This window comes from Artemia franciscana, chromosome 6 (genome assembly GCF_032884065.1).
Source record: "Artemia franciscana chromosome 6, ASM3288406v1, whole genome shotgun sequence".
Lineage (NCBI taxonomy): Eukaryota > Metazoa > Arthropoda > Branchiopoda > Anostraca > Artemiidae > Artemia > Artemia franciscana.
The window spans coordinates 35939431-35960427 of record NC_088868.1 but is presented as its reverse complement, the minus strand read 5'-3'; the positions used below and the strand labels follow the sequence as shown (position 1 = coordinate 35960427).

The 20997-nt window shown below is 32.8% G+C and overlaps 1 protein-coding gene across 2 annotated transcripts in view; it reads left to right on the top strand.

The window, feature by feature from the left end:
- Window positions 1–20997, top strand: part of LOC136028368 (G-protein coupled receptor dmsr-1-like) — a 97021-nt gene that overhangs the window by 5263 nt on the left and 70761 nt on the right. Inside the window, exons 1-2 of one of the 2 annotated variants that reach the window (XM_065706159.1) lie at window positions 4204–4297; window positions 20398–20467. In XM_065706159.1, coding sequence (XP_065562231.1) covers window positions 20411–20467 — 57 coding nt within the window. In that variant the 5' untranslated portion in view covers window positions 4204–4297; window positions 20398–20410. Of the gene's footprint in view, window positions 1–4203; window positions 4298–20397; window positions 20468–20997 lie in introns of those variants that run through there. The other variant, XM_065706160.1, reaches the window with a different exon arrangement.

The window sequence follows — 20997 nt, the reverse complement described above, 5'->3', positions numbered from 1 at the left end:
GGGAAGTGGGTTTCTCCTTGGAGGTGCGGCCAGATTTCCTGGCATTATTGAAAAAAGCTATCAGAGATTAAATTAAAAAAACAAGTTTTTTGAACTGAAAGTAAGGAGCAACATTAAAACTTAAAACGAACAAAAATTATTTCGTATGTGACGGGGGTTACTCCCTCCTTAACACCTCGCTCTTTATGCTAAAGAATAAATTTTGTCCCAATTCTTGAAGAATCACTCCAGAAACACAAGGGCCTTTTAATTAGAACAATAAAAACATTTTATAAAAGTGCTAAAAAAATTTAGCGTAAAGAGCGAGGTATTGAGGAGGCGGCAACCCCCTTCATATACATAATATTTCCTTTTCGTTTTAAGTTTTAATCTTACTTCTTACTTTCAGCAGAAAAAGAACTTGTTTTTTATTTAATCTTTCATTTTAAAGTTCTAAGACTTTGAGCAGCTTTGTCAAGAACTTCTTCGAAAGTTCTTGCAAACTTTCTATCGAAAATCTTGTTATTAGGCAATTAAACACAAAAAGATATGCTTTCTATTAGTTAAGTATTTCTATTAGTTAATTACTGGAAACAATAAAGTAATTAAGTACAACTTCAAATTAGATAGCCTTCTCAGTGGAAATTCCGAATTCTCAGATACAGAATATTTCTCAGTTTTACGGGTTATGAAATTTTTCATCAAAGTATCTCAGTCAAGTTAAAATCTAAGTCTTCTGGTAAATGAAGCATTGATCAACAATCGCAAGAATCCATCTGTTTATCATTAGATATGGATTAACAGTAATTTTGCCAGAATACAAATTTTTATTATTATTAGAAACAAACGGCTCCATTGTCAAAATCAATTGAATAGTGTTTTACAATTTCTAATTAAACTTTTGTTTTCTTCTCTAATTTTTAATGTTTATGCACATTTTCACTGAGCAAGTTCTGAATGTTTCCATTAAACACAACAAGCACAAAGAGAGAGATAGGGAAATCCCAAGATGAAGAGAACAAACTACGGAAAGTAGAGGGAAAAGTTAGGACCGAAGCGACACAGATATTTACCCTGTATAAATCAAGGTGCCTTCAACGCTAACAAACAAAGATAAAACTAAAATAACCTAAAATCAAATAAAATAAAAAAAGAAGAAACAAAAATAACAATTATCTAAATATACAATATTCGCAAGTGTGATTATGTCTGGGTTATGATTTTATTTGATTTTAGGTTATTTGAGTTTTTAGCTTTTGAGATTTATCTCTCTCTCTTTGTTTTTGTTATTGCTGGCCATTTCGGCTTTAGATCTTTCAGTAAACACAACAAAACTTCTTCGGTGGACTTGGGGGGGGGGGCAGGAGTGGGTAATCAAAAGAAAGTATCATATGCCTTATTTTAAGTCTGCGAAGAGAGGCTTCCCCTCTCTCCTGATGTCCTTTCGTACTATCCCCCTACGCCAGGTTAATACGTTAATAGTAAGCAAAAATGTATTTTTTTTCAGTTTTTAATCTCCTCTTTCCCCTTTGAATCAGGAACCGTATACAACTATCATCGTATCAAGACTTCGAAATCTGAGTAAATTTCAAACGACACTGGTACAAATTTAGTCTCCAAATGTAGTCTACTGGTCTCCAAAATAGTAGCCTAGGGTATATAGGGGTACTTTTATTGAAGTTATAAGTAAGGATTGCCATTTTGTAGTACCTAATATGTATAGTACGTGAATTGTTCAGGTGGTGGGACAAAACTTTTTCTTTTGCCTTGACTTGTCTTTTGTCATTATGAAAGACATGTCGCAGAACCTTTGTTTCTTTTAATTGTTCAGGTGGTTGGAAAAATTCTTCTTTTGCTTCAGCTTGTTTTTTTTTGTCATTATTAAAGACATATCACCAAACCTTTGTTTCTTTTAATTATTCAGGTGGTGGGGCAAAAACTTTTTTTCTTCCAACAATTTGTCTAGTCCACGTTTTTGATTTTCAAGGGCATGGTAGGCATTGATGAACTTATCCATGTCTAAATCCAAACCTAATAATCATCGCTATCGTTTCCAATTTGTTCAGTTCATTATACTTCGGCTTGCTTTTCGTCATTATGAAACACATGTCGCCAAACCTTTGCATGCTTAACATGCTTAACAAAAGTATGGTAGACATTGATGACCTTATCCATGTCAAAATCCCAAGCCCAATCCTCATCACTTTCATTTTCAGTTTTGACACGTTTTGATATTCCCTGTCCAGATTCATTTTCATTGACTCTCTCACATGTTTAGCGTCGAAAGCCTTCTAACCAAGTGTGTATTTGCTTTCTTTTTCATTTTTGACTTGTTCACATGCTTGGCCCCACATGTCTTCTGTGAGTCTGCTCTTCATTTTCATTTTAAACATGCAGCCGCTGTTCTTCTAACCGCGTGTGTATTTGCTCTTTATTTTTAACTCGCTCTCTTGTTCAGAGTCACATGTCTTCTAACTGTGTTTCTTTGTTCTTCATTTTCATTTTTGACGCATAGCCACTTTTTTCCTAGCCACATGCGTCTTTACTATTCATTTTCATTTTTTATTCGCTTACTTGCTCGATCACATGTCTTCTAACCGCGCGTTTCTGTGCTTTTATTTCATTTTTGACACACTCTAATTGTCATTTTCGCATATCTTCCAACCAACCGCATCTTTGCTCTTCATTTTCATTTCGCCACCGGGTCCCGGTATTTGGCACTGCGATAGGCTTCTATATAAGGATTTTCACTGTCGCTTGTCTTCTAAACGCAGGAAATTTGAGCATTTCTTTTTGATGTCATGAGATCCAAATGGGCTTGAAATTAGAAGTAGTACCTTTGTAAATTTGCGTTTTTTGATGGGACCTTGAACTTTTCTCTCGGCTTGTCTTTTGTCATTATGAAAGACGTATCGCCGAATCTTTGTTTCTTTTAACTGTTCAGGTGGTGGGCAAAAATCTGAACCTTTGTTTCTTTTAATTGTTCAGGTGTTGAGACAGAAACTCTTTTTTCTTCCAACGATTTATCTAGCCCATGTTTTGATTTGCAAAGGTATGGTAGGCATTGATGACCTTATCCATGTCTAAATTCAAAACTTAATATTCATCACTATTATCTTTAATCTGTTTAGTTCGTTTTACCTTGGCTTGTCTTTCATAAATATGAAATACACATCGCCTAGCCTTTGTTTTTTAACAAAGCTATGGTAGGCATTGATGGTCTCATAACAGTCATATCTCCAAACGTTACGGAGTTTTTGAGATATGTGATAAGATGGATGTTCTAGAAGAAAATTAAATTAAAAAAAAACAAGTTTTTTTAAACGAAAGTAGGGAGCAACATTAAAACTTAAAACGAACAGAAATTATTCCGTATATGAAAGGGGCTTTTCTTCCTCTACGAACCGCTCTTTACGCTAAAGTTTGACTCTTTCTCTTAACTCTATTTTTAAAACAGTAAGAAACTTCAGCGTAAAGAGCGGGGCGTTGAGGAGGAAAAGCCTCCTAAAAATACTTTAGCGTAAAGAGTGAGGTATAACGAGGAGGTAAACCCCTCATATTCGTAATAATTTTTGTTCGTTTTAAGTTTTAATGCTGTTCCTTACTTTCAGTAGAAAAAACTTTTCATTATTTTCCCTTGTTTTTTCAAATAATGCTAGAAAATCCTGCGCCCCCTTCATTGAAATTCTCTTCCCCCATGAGAAGTTTCTCCATGGAAATATCCTCCCACGTACCCCTCCCCCCTCAACTCTCCCCCCTAAACCAAAAAAATCCCCCTGAAAACGTCTGTACACTTCCCATATATATATATATATATATATATATATATATATATATATATATATATATATATATATATATATATTTATATATATATCTGTATATATATTATATATATATATATATATATATATATATATATATATATATATATATATATATATATATATATATACATACACATATATATATATATATATATATATATATATATATATATATATATATATATATATATATATATATATATATATATATATATATATATATATATATATATATATATTTATATTTATAGTATAAATAAATATATAAACTATATATGAGCAGCAAGTATCATTGCATAGAAAAAAGAGATTTGAGTGGTTTTTCTTAACGATGTTCAAAGCCCGTCTTGGAAAGGTAAGTTTTTTCTGGATGACATGCCATTTGAGGCTACTGAGAGGATTCCGTTAAAGTGGAACGATTCAAGAGTAAGCCAGTTTAGTAAGTGTGAGTGAAAGCACTGCTTGCCTGGGATAAAGGATTGCCAGAAGTAGTAAGCAAATTTAGAACTATTATTTTTAATTTGGAAAAAAATATTTTGATTAAAAGTTAGGTGCACTAGATAACAAATAATGTAGGAAAGCGAAGGATTTTTGTTTGCAATTTTGTAGCGAATGCATGAAAAAATACCGATCGAAATTAGGGGGAGGGAATTTGTTGTTTTTCAATCAAAATCCCGAAAAATATATTATTCAAAGTTTAGGGAATATTATCCAGGAAAATAAAAAATTACCTCCTCCTACCCCGTCTTCTTATTCACTCATTATACAAGCCAATATTTGAAAGAGAAAAATAATTAGCGTCAAAAATCAAATTGAACTCCCTGGAAAACGGACTTTTAAGCATTTCAAGTTTCTTGTCGGAAAATTCCATGAATATTATAGGAGATCGTGGCTTTTTAATAAATTGAAGAAAAATATATCTTGGAAAAATTGAAATTCAACAAATCAGATAATGTAAGCAAAATTGAAAAAACATTATAATTATGAGTGAATCATAACAAACTTGGCATTTTGGGAGAGGCTCCTCTTAAAATCTATTTTTCTTGTTTACTTGTCTGGCCATACTTTTCACAATTTTTGATTATTTATTATTTCGAAAATCTAAATTTTCATCCAGAAGTACTATATCCTATATTTTCAGTAAAGCATACAGTCTTTTACAGAGTTAGAATTAGGGATTGGCTTAGGACCTTTCACAATGACATTTTTTTAATACTGTGAATTAGCTAGCGATAAATTGAGCAGATCAGTTTTTTCGTAGAATTTTTCTGATTGGCTTAAGATCCCCTGATAAAAATACTGTATTTTTTTTTTTTTTTTTTTTTTTTTTTTTTTTTTTTTTTTTTTTTTTTTTTTTTTTTTTTTTACCTGGGATCATGTCTATTTGTAGCTGTAGCCTTAGGTAAAATGCATCTGAGTCACTGCTGTCACGTTATGCTGGATGATCTGTCCATGGAGGAATTTTTCATGGGGGAAAATAATTTCTATGAAGGGGGTACTAGATATCCCAGCATTGTTTAAGAACAGAAACTTTAAAAAAAAGTTTTCAACTGAAAGTAAGGAGCAAGATTAAAACTTAAAACGAAGAGAAATTATTACGTAAATGAGGGGGATCGTCCCCTCGTCAATACCTCGCTGTTTACGCTAAAGTATTCTTAGTAATTTCAAAATAGCAGTTTATCCTAGTTAATCAGCCTTTGTGATTCAGGGGTCTTCTTAAACAATTGGAACAAAATTTGAGCTTTAGCAGACAGAGCGAGGTATTGATGAAGGGGTGGGCCCCTCATATTAAGTATATGAGGAAGTTTGCCCCCTCGTCGATACCTCGCTCTTTACGCTAAAGTTCGAATTTTGTAAAACAGCGGCCAATATAAGCAATAATTGATTTGTGTTATTTTTTGGCCAATTTTAGCATTGAGTTTTACCTTAAATGGCTTCTTAGCTATGATTTTTTATTTTGATAGTAAACCAAATATATTGTATGTGTTCGGCTTGTGGTTGTTATTAAGAAAAAAAAATAAAAAATTTCCAACTGAAATTAAGGAATAGCATTAAAACTTAAAACGAACATAAATTATTACGAATATCTTTTAAAGATATTTTCCTTCTTTTATTTCAGTCAGTTGAAAATTGCTCAACTTGTGACTTTTATTTTTCATAAAAATAGTTTCGACTTCTTTGGTCATTTTGTTACTACGCCTTACAAAATTAGTTCCGCAAATAACGCTAGTTATTTGGTTACAAATTACGTGGGTGAATCTTTCCATGACGAAATTTCTCGTAGGGGAAGGGAATTTTCCAGGGAGGGGGAGCTGGATTTCCCGACATTATTTAAAAAACGATCAGCAATTACATAAAAACAAGTTTTTTTAACTGAAAGTAATAAGCAACATTAAAACTTAAAACGAACAGAAAATCTTACGTCTATAAGATTGGTTGCCTCTCCTCAGCAGCTCGCTCTTACGTTAAAGTTTCTTTTTTAGCTTTTAAAAGAGGCCATTATTCTAATCTATCTTAAACAACTGAAACAAAAATGAAACTTAGGTTATTACAAGGTTAATATCAGTTTAAAAAAAGTAAATTAGTATACCGTTTTTTTTTTAATTATTCATGCACGATGAGCCAAATTCAAAACCTGCATTAATTAAAAACGTTCAGAAATTAAATAAAAAACAATTTTTTCAAAATGAAAGTGAGGAGCGACATTAAAACTTATAACAAACAGAAATTATTGCGTATATGAAAGGGGCTGTCCCCTCCTCAACGGTCCGTTTTTTATGCTAAAGTTTTTTTTTGTTTTATAATGTAGAGTTGCTAGAAATATTCAAAGTTTAGAGTAAAGAGCGGGGCGTTGATGAGGGTACTACCCTTTCCATATACGAAATTATTTCTATTTGTTTTAAGTTTTGATGTAACTCCTTACTTTCATTAAAAAAAACACTTTTTCTTAAATTTAACATCAACAAGATTCGAAAGCCTGCATAAGTCATGACTTCATGATTTTGGACTTAAAACAATTCCAACTTTTAAGGGTTGTATAAAAACAATGGTTTACTTTCAAGTGCACTTGGAGATAAAAGCCTTTCAAATAAATAATAACTTTATTTTTTGCCCTGAATCCTTGAAATATAATTACAGAAAAAACATGGTACGTGTCACAATCCTCCTTCCCTGTATGCTGCTATAATGCAGAACACACTTTTAACCTTGGCAAAGAATTCCTATACTCTGTATCATGGTAGGGTCCCAAACACAACAATTCGACAGCACTTACAAGGTTTGTGGCAACAGGAGGAAAAAGTGGGATAATATTCTAAATGAGAGGCTTTTGACATTTACTGAGTTAGGCTAGTGAAACGTTCAGGAATGTATCCACAGCCTTATTAATGCCATGGGACGGTCTTTCAAAGTACATACTCCATTCCTTCCTTCATAAAAGGGTACTGACCTTTGGCGAGCCTTGACAATCTTTGCGTTCGAATATCATCACAGCACCGAGTTTAGATATGAGGTGATTTCTTATAGGAGGGGAGCAAGCTTAAAAACAGAATTTTCCTGTTTTCTACTGAATGCTGTTGATATTTTTGAATACCTTCATATTCTAAATTCTTACTTACTCTACATTCTTACTCCAGATTCTTACTCTTACTTTCTACAACTAAAAATCGGTGGATTCTTTAACAAAATAAAAATAATTTGCATTTGACGATTTTTTACTATTTTGTTTGACTTAGTCAACAAACTAAGTCAAATTTTACCCAAGTTTGTGGATGCACCTTTCAAGAGGAAGGGCAGCAGTACAAGAGGAAGGGCAGCTCCTACACACTACCTCATAACAGACCTTCCCACAAAAACAGTTGTGGCCTTGTCCATCTCTTACTTCTCTACAAAAAATCAAAAAAGTCAAACTGTTGAGAAAATAAATCTAAAAGTCTTGATTTGAAGCTAAGTCACAAATGTGTAATGCGAGAGGCATAGGACTATCGTAGTAAAGCGAGGAAAAAAAGAAGATATAAACTGAGAGTCTTCGTGAGGAGGAAAAGTTGAAATTAATGACCTTACCAAACAAACGGATGAAGGGAGACCAAATACGAGGGCTAATGTAAGAGCCAAGCATAAGGCCCAAGTTATATACTAAACAGTTTAGAAAGCAGGATTTTTTCAGAGGTATTTATCAGGAAAGTAGTGATGAGTAAATGGGTCCCGGAAATACATCATTTGCATAACCGGTTGACACCTCATTATCATACTCCAACAAACACAAAATTAGCATAGTATAATAGGTACATAATTTGCATACTTATATGAGCTCATATTCTGCTTGTACTATTTAAAAGGACGAAAGGAAAGGATTTTAAAAACGCGTTCCAAGGAAACGATTTTTTTTGTATTTAGTCCCTTCTGGACGAGAGATTTTTAGCAGTATTTACCCAGCACTTTAATTATAAAAATTAAACGACGTCAAGATAAATGATAACATGTAAGTATTTTCGAATTTATAATCTATTAGATTTATAATCCTTTACCTTTAATTTTTTCCTTTAAGGAATCCAATTTTTCATAGATAAAAACTTACGTATATAAAAGTCAAAATTCCAAGTGCCTTCCACAAAACTATATTTCGAACTAATGCTTAGACATTTAAGTTCAGTTTGTGGTTTAACTGTCATCGCATTTACCCATCAAAAAGGTTTTAAGAATATTGGTATGTTAATCTAGGGAACTTATTCTTGGCGACAGAACGGATTTAAATCAAATGTCACTACTAGTGTTGCCTAGATAATGTCTGAAGCAGAAAAATGGAATAAGTGACATGGATTCAAAACGATCTTTTGTTTTATTATGTTATTATTCTAAATGCAGCTATTTAAATAAATGTTTCATTGCAGTACTTTGTTATGTTTCCATTATTGTTAGGGCACGCTAGCAGCTCCCACGTTTAGAATGTTTATTAAAATAGTTGGAGATGTAACAATAGTAATTTTCAGAGGCATAGATACTATTAGCGTGCTCAGTAATATTAGAATCTGAGGTAGGTTAAGAAGGTTTTTACCAAGGTCTGAGAGAGATGAGCTGGCTTTTTTCCAAAACATACCCAGAGACTGGCAAACAGACGAATTAATTTTTTTTTAAGGAAATTCCAACATCATGAGAGAGACTGATTATTGAATGCCTTGTTGATTACATTAAGAGGTGAAACCAAGACCAGAGGAGTTCTCGAGATTTCCCTGCTGGATGAGTTTGTTATATCTAAAAGTGCTTTTTATTAATTTTTTGATACTCAGTCACCAATTAAAAGACTCAGAATTTACCAAATAGCAGAGATTATTGTAGTCAAAAGTGCTTTTATTGATTTTTTTGGTTCTCAGCCAGCAACTAAAACAGGGTTCTCAGCCAATAGATTTTTTCACGGGTCAGAGATTCAACAATGGGACATTTCTTTTATTTATTTCATTCATTCAACAATAAATTAAGGAGCTATATAAAGACTAGAAACGAACAGAAGTTATTCCGTTTGTCAGGAAGCAAGTCTCTATTATTGTCTGACGGTTTACGCTAATAGATAGAACCAAGACCAGTGGATTGTTTTATTAAGATATTTCGTAGGCCAGATAATTTTTTCTTAATGACATTCTAATAGCATGGAAAAGAATAACTATTGAATACCTCGTTGTTTTCACTAATAGGTGAAACAAAGACATTGAGATTTTTCATAGCCAAGAGTTTATTTTTCTTAATCGCATTCTAAAACCTTTAGGAGTTACCGAAAATTGATGTTAGAAATGAGAAAAAGATGTCTACTCAAACTTAAAAAGGTTTAGGAGGAATACTAAGAAAGAACCTATTCTGAAATGGCACTATAAAGCATTTTCAAGGTATTGCTTGGTGTTAGGGTATTCATAAAGTTGAAATATAATGTTGGGAATGAACAAAGATGTGTACTGCAACTTGAAGAACAGGTCTAGGAGGAATATTAAGAAAAAAACTTGTTCTGATATGATACAATAAGGCCTTTTGATGGTTAGTTTAGAGTCTTTTAAGTGGTGACTGAGTGTTAAAAAATAATAAAAAAGGACTTTTGAGCACACCAAACTCAGCTAGTAGACAAATTCTGCATCTTTTAATTGCTAACTGAGCATAAAAAATTAAATAAAGCCCTTTTTCATAGAAAAAACTAAGCTGTTCTAGTTGCTGACTGAGTATCAAAATTTTAATAAAAGTACTTCTGACTAGTTGATAATTTTTGAGTATTCTATTTGCTGAGTGAGCATACAAAAATTAAGTAAAATCACTTTCGCACACAACAAACATTGCTAGTAGGTTAATTCCGAATGCCTTGGTTGCTGACTGAGTATCAAAAATTTGATAAAGCACTCCACTTTCGCACACAACAAACATTGCTAGTAGGTTAATTCCGAATGCCTTGGTTGCTGACTGAGTATCAAAAATTTGATAAAGCACTCTTGACGACAATACACTCATTTAGTTGGTAGATTCTGAGTGTTTTAGTTAATGACTGACTACTAAAAAAATTAATAAAAGAACTTGTGATTACAGCAAACTCAGCTTTTCGGTAAATTTTAAATCTTTTAATTGGTGACTGAGTACCGAAAAATTAATAAGAAAGCACTTTTGCACACAATAGATTCAGCTAGTAGGTAAATTCCGAGTATCTTAGTTACCGACAAAACATCAAAAATTTAATAAAGGCACTTTTCACAACAAAAAACTTAGGTAGTTGATAAATTCCAAGTGTTTTACTTGCTAGCTGAGTACCAAACAATTAATAACAGTCCTTTTGACTACAGCAAACTCAGCTAGCTGATAAATTTCGAGTTTCCAAGTTACCGAGAATATATAAAAAATTTAATTATTACACTTTTGAGTACAACAAACTCAGCTACTTTGTAAATTCCAAGTCTTTTTATTGGTGACTGAAAAAAAGGCGCTTTTGCATACAACAGAATCAGCTAGTAGGTAAATTCCCTGTTGCTTGTCAAAAATTAATAAGAAACACCTTTGCATACACCAAACTCAACGGTAAGTAATTCCCGTGTGCATTAGCTGCTGACTGGGTACCAAAAACTTAATGGAAGCACTTTTGACTACAATAAATTCTGGTAGTAGATACATTCCGAGTGTTTTAGTTGCTGGCTGGTTACCGAAAAAATGATAAAAAGCTCTGTTGACTAAAACAAACTCAACTTCTTGATAAATTTCGAGTCTTTTAATTGGTGACTGAGTATCAAAAAATAAGTACAAAAAGCACTTTTGCATACAACAAACACAGCTAGTAGTTGCTGACTTAGTTGCTGACAGAGCATCAAAAATTTAATGAAAGTATTTCTGACTACCAAAAAATTAGCAAAAGTACTTTTGACTACAGCAAACTCAGCTACTTGGTAAGTTCCGAATGGGTTAGTTGCTAACAGAGTATCAAAAAATTTAGTTGAAGCACTTTCGACTAAAATAAACTCAGGCAGTTGATGAGTTACAAGTTTTTTAGTTGCTGGTTGATTACTAAAAAATTAATAATTGAACTTCTGACTACAAAAAAGTCAGCTACTTGGTAGATTTTGAGTCTTTTAATTGGTGACTGGAAATAAAAAAACTAACAAAAAAGCACTTTTGCATACAATAGACTCAGCTAGTATGCAAATTCAAATTTCAAAAAAATTTAAAATTTAAAGTCTTCAAAAATTTAATTAAATAACTTTTGACTACAATAAACTCATATAGTTGATAAATTCCAACTGTTTAACTTGCTATCTGAATACAAAAAATAAATAAAAACACTTTTGCATACATCAAATTCAGCTAGTAGGTATATTCAGAGTGCCTCTGCTGACTGAACATCAAAAATATAAAAAAAGCACTTATGACTACAATTAACTCCAGTAGTTGATAAATTCCGAGTGTTCTACTTGCTAGCTGAGTAGCCAAAAATTTAATATAAACATATTTGAAAAGTTCATCAGTAGTGAAAAATGTCTTATCTATTTGTTTTGTACTCTACCAGCAACTAAAATATTGGGAATTCATTAACTCCCTCAGTTAATTGTTGCCAAAAGTGCTTTTACTACTTTTTTGGCACTTAATCAGCAACTAAAACACTAGGAATTTTTTAACTCCCTCAGTTAATTGTAGTCAAAAGTGCATTTATTAATTTTTTTGGCACTCAGTCAGCAGCTAAAACACACGAAATTTATCAACTACCTGAGTTTATGGCAGTGGAAAATGCTTTCATAAATTTTTTGATACTCAGTCAGCAACTAAGAGAATTAGAATTTTTCCTACTAGCTAAGTTTGTTGTACGTAAAAGTGCCTTTTATTAGTTTTTGATACTCAGTCGCCAATTTAAAGACTCGGAATTTACCAAGCAGCTGAGTTTGTTGTAGTCAAAAGTTCTTTTACTGATTTAATTTGGTACTGAGCCAGCAGGTAGAACACTCGGAATTTAGCAACTACCTAAGTTTATTGTAGTCAAAAGTGCTTTTTCTTAATTTTTTATTTTTGTATGCAAAAGTGCTTTTGTTTAATTTTTTGATAGCTGGTCAGCAACTAAGACACTCGGAACATAACTAACAGTCAAGTTTGTTGCATGCTATAGAACTCTCATTTAATTTTTTGATTTTCAATCACAAAATAAACGAATGGGGTTTACCAAGCAGCTAAGTTTATTATAATCAAAAGACCTTTTATTAATAGTTATGGTACTCAGTCAGCAAATAAAACACTCGGAATTTATCAAATGCTTCAGTTTATTCTAGTCAAAAGTGTTTTTATTAAGTTTTTTGATAATCCGTCAGCAGAAAACACGCTCGGAATTTACCTACTAGAGTTTGCAACGCAGAGTTTGTTGTACGTTAAGTTACTTTTATTTAGTTTTTTATTCTCAGTCAACAATTAAAAGACTCAAAATTTGACCAAGTAGATAATTTTTTTGTACTAAAAAGTGCTTTTATTAATTTTTTGTTGCTCTGCCAACAACACAATTCCTCAGAAATTATCAAATCCCTCAGTTCATTGTAGTCAATAGTGTTTTTATTAAATTTATGTTACTCAGCAATTAAAACCGTTGGAATCTACCTGATAGCTGAGTTTGATCTATACAAAAAGCGCTTTTTTTATATTTTTTTTTTTATAGTCACTAGAAATTTATAAAGTATCTGAGTTTGTTGTAGTCAAAACTGCTTTTATTAATTTTTTTGCTCAAAAATACTTTTATGATATTTTTGATCCTCAGTCAGCAACTAAGACACTCGGAATCTGCCTATTAGCTGAGTTTGTTGTATGCAAAAGCGTTTATTTTTTATTTTTTTGGTACTCAGCTAGCAAGTAGAACACTTGGAATTTATCAACTAGCCAAGTTTATTGTAGTCAAAAGTACTCTTATTAAATTTTTGATTGTCAGTCAGCGACTAAGACACTTGGACTTCGCCCGCTGGCTGAGTTCATTGTATGCAAAAGTAGTTCTTCATTATTTTTTTTATGTTAAGTCACCAATATAAAGGCTCGAAATTTAACAAGTACCTGAGTTTATTGTAGTAAAAAGTGCTTTTATAAAGTTTTGATACTCACTCAGCAGATAAGACACTCGTAATTTACCTACTACCTGAGTTTTTGTTATCTAAAAGATTTTGTTTTCATATCCTAATCCAGCAAGTAAAACACTCAGGAATTACCAACTACCTGAGTTTATTGTAGTCAAAAGTGTTTTTAAATTTTTGATACTCAGTCAGCAACTAAGACACTTGGAAAATACCTACTAGCTGAGTTTGTTGTATGCAATAGTGCTTTTTATTAATTTTTTCATGCTCAGTCAGCAATTAAAAGATTCAGAATTTACCAACTAGTTGAGTTTTTGCAGTCAAAAATGCTTTTATTAATTTTCTGGTACTCAGCCGGTGAGTAGAACACTCTGAATTTATCAACTACGTGAGTTTTTGTTGTCAAAAGTACTTTTATTATATTTTTGATGCTCATTCAGCCACTAAGACACTCGGAGTTTGCCTACTGGATGAGTTTTTTGTATCCAGAAGTGTTTTTTATTAAATTTTTGCTACTCAGTCACCAATTTAAAGGCTCGAAACTTACCAAATAGCTGAAATTACTGGAGTCAAAAGTGCTTTTATTAATTTGTTTGGTTCCCAACAAGCAACTAAAACACTTTGAAATTATCAACTACCTGCGTTTATTGTAGTTAAAAGCGCTTTTATTAAATTTTTGATTCACAGTCAGTATCTAAGTCACACGGAATAAGCCTATTAGCTTAGTTTGTTATATCAAAAAGTGTCTTTTTATTAATTTTTAGACTCAATCTTCAATTAAGAGACTCGGAACTTACCAAGTAGCTGAGTTTGCTGTATCAAAATCACTTTTACTAATTTTTGGTGCTCACCCAGTATGGAGAACCCTTGGAATTCATCAGCTTCTTGAGTTTATTGTTGTAAAAAGTGATTTTATTGAATTTGTTTTAAACTCAGTCAGCAACTAAGACATTCGGAATTTACCTACTAGCTGAGTTTTTAGTATACAAAAGTGCCTTTATTAAGTTGTTGTACTCAGCCAGAACTAAAACACTCGGAATTAATCAACTACCTGAGTTTATTGTAGTCAAAAGTGCTTTTATTAAACTTTTGATGCTCAGTCGGCAAATAAGACACTCAAACTTGCCTACTTGCTGAGTTTGTTGTATTCAAAGGTGTTTTTTTTTTATTAATTTTTGATATTCAGTCACCCATTAAAAACTCAATATTACCAAGTAGCTGACTTTGTTGTAGTCAAAAGCACTTTTTTTATTTTTTATCTCCAGGCAGCAACTAAAAGACTGAGAATTTGCCTAATAGATGAGTTTATTATGCAAAAGTGCTTTTTTTATTTTTCTTTGTACTCGGTCATCAATTGAAAGACTCGAAATTTACCAAATACCCGAGATTGTTGTATTCAACATTGTGGTTAAAAGTTGTAGTCTACTATAATTTGTAGTTGAATAAATGAAAAAATAAAAAGAAGTGTCCCAACTGTTTCATCTCTGATCCCTGAATAAACCTCAAAGACTCCTTTGGTCTTGGTTTCATCTCTTAGATGAAACAGTCTCTAAATTTATAGTTGAATAAATAAATACATAAAAGAAGTGCCCCAACTGTTGCATCTCTGACCCAAGAAAAAAATCTCAAAGATTACTTTGGTATTGGTTTCATCTCTTGGATACTTCTAAATTTATTGTTGATATAAGAAAAAATAAAAGAAGTATCCCATTGTTCCATCTCTGACCCGTGAAAAAATCTCAAAGATTCCTTTGGTCATGGTTTCATCTCTTAGATGAAACCGTCTACAAATGAACAAATAAAGAAGTGTCCCATTGTTGCATATCTGAACCATGGAAAAAATCTCAAAGATTCCTTTGGTCTTGGTCTCATCTCTTAAATACTTAGATACTTCTAAATTTATAGATTTTTGAAGGAATCATTTATTTTATTTATTCAACTATAAATTTAGAAGCCAAGTATCTTAGATACTCCGATACTTCTAAATATACAGATTTTTCAAGGAATCATTTATTTCATTTATTCAACTATAAATTTAGAAGCTACACTTAAATAAATGAAAAAATAAAAGAGGTGTTCCATTGTTGCATTTCTGACCCATGAAAAAAAAAATCTCAAAGATTCCTTTGGTCTTAGTTTCATCTTTTAGCGTAAACCTCGAGGCATTCAATATGTGTTCTTTCCCATGATGTTAGAATATTATTAAAAAGAATAAACTCGTCTGTTTGCCTGTCAGTGTGGATTTTGGAAAAAAGCCAGCTAATCTCTCTCAATCATTGGTAAAAATTTTGTTAACCTACCTCAGATTCTTAGTATCTACTAGTATCTAGCCCGCTAGTAGTATCTATGCCTCTCTATGTCTGAAAATTCTTTTTCTTACGTCTCCAACTGTTTTGAAAAACATTCTAAACGTTAGTGTTGCTAGTGCACCACGAAAATGATGGAAACATAAAAAGATAATACAACAAAATATTTTTATTGAAATAAAAGGTATATAGAATATTATCATAAAAAATGAAAATGATTGCTTTGAATCAATTCCAGTAAAATACTTCATTATGTGTCCTCTTGACATGGCACTTCTTCCGTTTTTTTTTTACTTCAGAAATTATCCAGGTAACGCTAGCTGTGACATTCAATTTAACTCCGTTAGGCTGCCAAGAATAATTACTCTGGATTAACATATCAATATTATCAAAGTATTTTAGATGGGTAAATTTGATAACAGTAAAACCAAAACTGAACTTGAATATCTAAAGGTCACTTTGAACTATAGTTTCGAGGTAAGGACTTGTAATATTGACCTTTATATATGTAAATTTTGATTTATGAAATATTGGATTCCTTAAAGGAGAAACTAAGGTGAGGCATTATAAATTTAATAGCTCATGAATTCGAAAGTACTTACATGTAAAGCCTTATCTCGACTTCAATAATTCCTTATAATTAAAGCACTGGACAAATACTGATGAAAATCTTTCATCCAGAAGGATCTTTATACAAGAAGATTGTTCAACGGAACGCGGTTTTTAAGTTCTTTCCATACGTCCTTTTAAATAGCATGAGAAGAATATGAGCTCATGTAAGTAAGTAAATTATGTATCTCTTGTACTAAGCTAATTTTGTGCCTCTTGGAGTATGCTAATGAGGTGCGAACTGTTTAGGCAATTGATTCATTTCGGGGACCCATTTACTCATCACTACTGAGGACAGATGTAGAGGTCATTGAAAGCTAAGCATTTGGAATTTAACTCGAAGTTTCATGTAAGAGATGGCGTTGGGGGGGGGGGGGGGCTTGAAACCACTCCTTTGAACGTCGAAACTCTACAATACTCCTAAAATCCGTTATATTTGCAGTAAAAATCCCTGCAATCCCTGTATAGAATCCATTTTTTACTTGTTTGAAGTTTTTCCAAGCCCAAAATGTTTTTCTTGAAACAAAATACTACATACGTGTGGGGTGGATGGGCCTTGCCGATTTCAACAAGGGAGGCGTCCTAAAATAAGCATAAATTTTACTTTGAATAGCACATCATAAATGTCACTTTGAATAAAATAAGCATAAATGTTACTTTGAGTCTTATGTAATTCTTATGTTTTTTGTGTGTTTTGCGCAGAAAAAATGTTTGGAATTGACACATGATTTAAAGTTTTTCACATTCCAAATTTTTTTTCGTGCCAAAAATTGTTATATTGGTCTACTCCACTTATTGCCTTTACTAAATTTTAACTTGCGGCAATGCCACGCAAGCTAAATTTAATTACTTCCCTTTTATGAGCATGACCATCAGTTTCATTATTCCTTTCATCTTCATTTCAAATCACGTACATAATATTTTCTCAACGAAATGAGGCCGCCAATGTCAAATACTTGTTAATTCGCCTATTAGGTAAATATTATATTTACCTAATAGTACGGTATAAAAACATACCGTAAATATTTTGATTCTCCTCAGAATCTTGGTTCTGGCCTGTGTACGTCGTATTTGAAATCTGTTACATTTTATTGTCAGGTTCTGTGCCTAAATTTTTAGTTTTTCTTTATGCAGATTAGCTAGGAAAGGGAAATAAAGTTACAAATGGAAAGCTTGTTAGAATAAATATTAGTCTAGGAGCCAAAACACAGATTACTTTAGTGACAAAACAAGGAGAGGGATATTTACAGAAGAGAGGGCATCAAGGTCTCCTCTTCACCTAATCAAAATCCTAAATTTTCGCAATTCCTGGGCACTACTCATTCAAGTCATCAAACAATTTTTATATTGTCCCTCTCCCGTCTAAGAAAATAAGGCCTGCTTAGGTGTCTATGTGATGTAAAAAAAAAAGCTAGACCCTGAATATTATTGCTCCTTTTATTCGTTGACTCCTTTCAAAAGTCCAATAAGAGGCTAAATACATTTTGTGTAAGAGTGGGGATGATATTACTTAGAATTTTTATTTTGGTCGTTGAAGAGGTAGTTCTCCTTTTCTGCCAGTCAAACAAACGAAATCAGGATTTTTTTTTCCTGGCCAGCTCTGTTATATTTGCCTATTTTTATTTTCTGTGTTTATTGGTTCTGAAGTACGAATCTGTCCCATTTGGGCGTGTGACAGCCATATTTTTGAAATAGATCATATTTTATCTTGTTGTTACAGAAGAAGGATAAATAGGAGGAGAGAAAATGTGAGTGACAGAGAGAAAGAGAGAGCAAGAGGAGATAAAGAAATAGAGGGAGTGATTGAGAGGGGGGCTAGCGAGAGAGAGAGCAGGCAAAAAAAGGGTAAAGACTTCTTAATCCAAACTGACGGTGCCAATCTCTATTTAATCGACCATCACACAAACAATGCAAAGAAAGAAAAAAGACAGAAAGGAGAAGAGAGAGTGGAGAAGAAAAGAGATTGAGAGGGAGAGAGAGAGAGAGAGAGAGAGAGAGAGAGAGAGAGAGAGAGAGAGAGAGAGAGAGAGAGAGAGAGAGGAGAGAGAGAGAGAGAGAGAGAGAGAGAGAGAGAGAGAGAGAGAGAGAGAGAGAGAGAGAGAGACAGAGACAGAGAGAGAGAGAGAGGGGGGAGAGACAGAGGGGGGAGAGACAGAGAGAGAGAGAGAGAGAGAGAGAGAGAGAGAGAGAGAGAGAGGGGGAGAGAAAGAGAGAGAGGGGGAGAGAATGAGAGAGAGAGAGAGAGAGAGAGAGAGAGAGAGAGAGAGATCGGTTGAGATTGAATAACATACTTTTGCAGTGATGTTGAAGTGGAATAGCTCAACCTTTTATTAATATTGTCTAACTCGCGGCTTAAATATTAGGTTAGCATATGCGTTTTTTCGCATATGTAACAAACATAGACTTCTTGAGTAATAATAAAGCTTTTTCTGTTTTAACAGTTTAAAATTGTCAACAAGGATACGTTTTATGATATTGTTTATAAGATTAAAGGAAAGCTTTAAAATTTTGAACAAAAATAAAGAAATAAAGACGGTTTAAATAAAAAAAAATAAAGGAACTCGGGGCTCGAGCCCAGTCAAAATCCTAAATTTAACAGAATATCTGCGCCCTTTTAATTCAAACTATCAAACATATTTGTTTCTTTACTTTTCCCCTACCCCCAAAAAAATCCATTGGATGTTCCTTTTTTGGCCAAGCACGTCCGCAGCGGTGAGGAGGTTTTTTTGGTTATTCAAAAAGGGCACTAAAAGTTTTATTTTCTGTTTAAAATAATCCTCTATCATTCTTCTAGGACCATTCTTCTAGGTATACCAGAGCAGTTGTATAGTGAATATACCCGTATCTGTAATCAAGTTTGAGTTTTAATGAGTCAATCTGCTATTCATCACTCTCCCAGTGTTAGCTCAATCAGTTCAATACTCATAATTATTTAGCAAAACATTCGTTTTGTTAAATAATAGACCGTTGTCCTTTTCGGCCAACCGTCTAGGGCTAAAAGGAAAGTAGGTCGTCTGGGGATGGGTTGAAACGATGTCATAAAGAAAGATTTATTAGAAATTGGAACTTCATGGGAGAGAGTAAAGAGAGATGCTTTGAATAGATTGGGATGGAGGAGGAGCCTCCGTAGCTGTGTTGGTCTCAGGTGGTGTGGTGCTGTGGCGAGTTGTTAGCGGTAGGAGTAGTAGCAGTACTACACTAGGTGAAATGCTGAATTTCTGTGCTGTTTTGCTTTACTATGTGTATGCGTGTTTCTGTTTTTTATTATCCTATTATTATCAAGCTGTTATTTTTTTAAGTTGCAGTATACAATAGTTTAATAAGTGAAGTAACATGCAAAAAAAATCCAACATAATCAATCCAATAATTCCTAAATCAAACATAATTCGAAATCCAACATAATTTCCAAAGATTCTTTTCAATTCTTTTTTTTAATAAGGAGAAAAATTCCAGTAGCAAACAGAATAGAAAGATCAAGGAAGCTGAGTAGAGCCTTAGCATACCCATGTCTGTTATATTTCCCTCTGTAATTAACAAATTAGCGCATCTTAATTCGATTTTCTTGTTTATATCTGAGATTGTGTGTTGGTGCAAGTTTGGATGACTATTATATGTGTCTATTGTTTTATTATTAGTTTTTTTTTGTTTTTTTAGAGTAGTGCAACAGGACGCTAACACGTACTGTTGTTGCTTCAATATAGTAAATGGTTGAATGAAAATTCCATTTGCCCCCCATCACTGAAGGGCCCAGGTGAATTTGCTGGTTTCACTAGTCATCCGGCAAATTAATCCTTTTTGCAAGAATAAAAATTATTTTTGCTTCTATTTTTGCTTTTGCTCAATATATCCATTGCCACTTATGTGTATAGGAGCTTCTTTTGGGCTTTTCTCTGATAACGTAAGGTAATCTTTGAAAATTGCAGAAAATCTTATAATTATAAAAAGTTATGCTCAGTCCTTCTCTAATAGCTAATGTCTTTCTAGTTGTATTATTATTACTCAATTAACAGAAATATTCATTTTTGATATAGCTATCAATTTTAGGGTTATAAAAGCAAGTAGTTTCCAGTCTTTTCATTTTTATGTCACTTTTAATTTCAGGGGATAAAACGATTTACTTTTTAGGTTGTCTAAGCAGATGGAAAATGTTAACCTTTCCGATGGATGGATTGAATATACAACTGAAGCTAACAAGGTAAGATACTTCTTGTCCCTTAGTTTGAAAATACTCTTTTGTTAAAGGGTGGAGTTGGAGAGATTGCTGGTATGTTTTGACAAGAATTGATATAATATAGCAAATAGTTAATAATAAATTAAAATACTGGTTTTTCGGGATGAAAGTAAAGAATGATGTTAACACTTGAAGCAAGCATAAAGTTACTCCTTCTATGAGGGGAACTGACCCCATCCTTAACCCAGCAATTTTTGCGCTGTATTTTTGATGGGGCTTCATTGAAAGAATTTTTGTGTGCAACAAATATAGCCACTAGGTAATTGTAATTGTTTTATACTCATTACCTTTCAGATATTACCTTTTAAAGGGCACATCAATTAGCCCTTCAACTTCTCAGGCATTGTAAAAAAAGTTATATTTAATACAACTGTCATTCTGTTCGATCCTTTGTTCTTGAAGTACTGGGGGTAAAATTGCGATCTTTTGCATATATGAAGGGTTGGGGGTTCAAGGAGGGGGAACTACCCTCAAAGATATAAGATTTAAGTTTG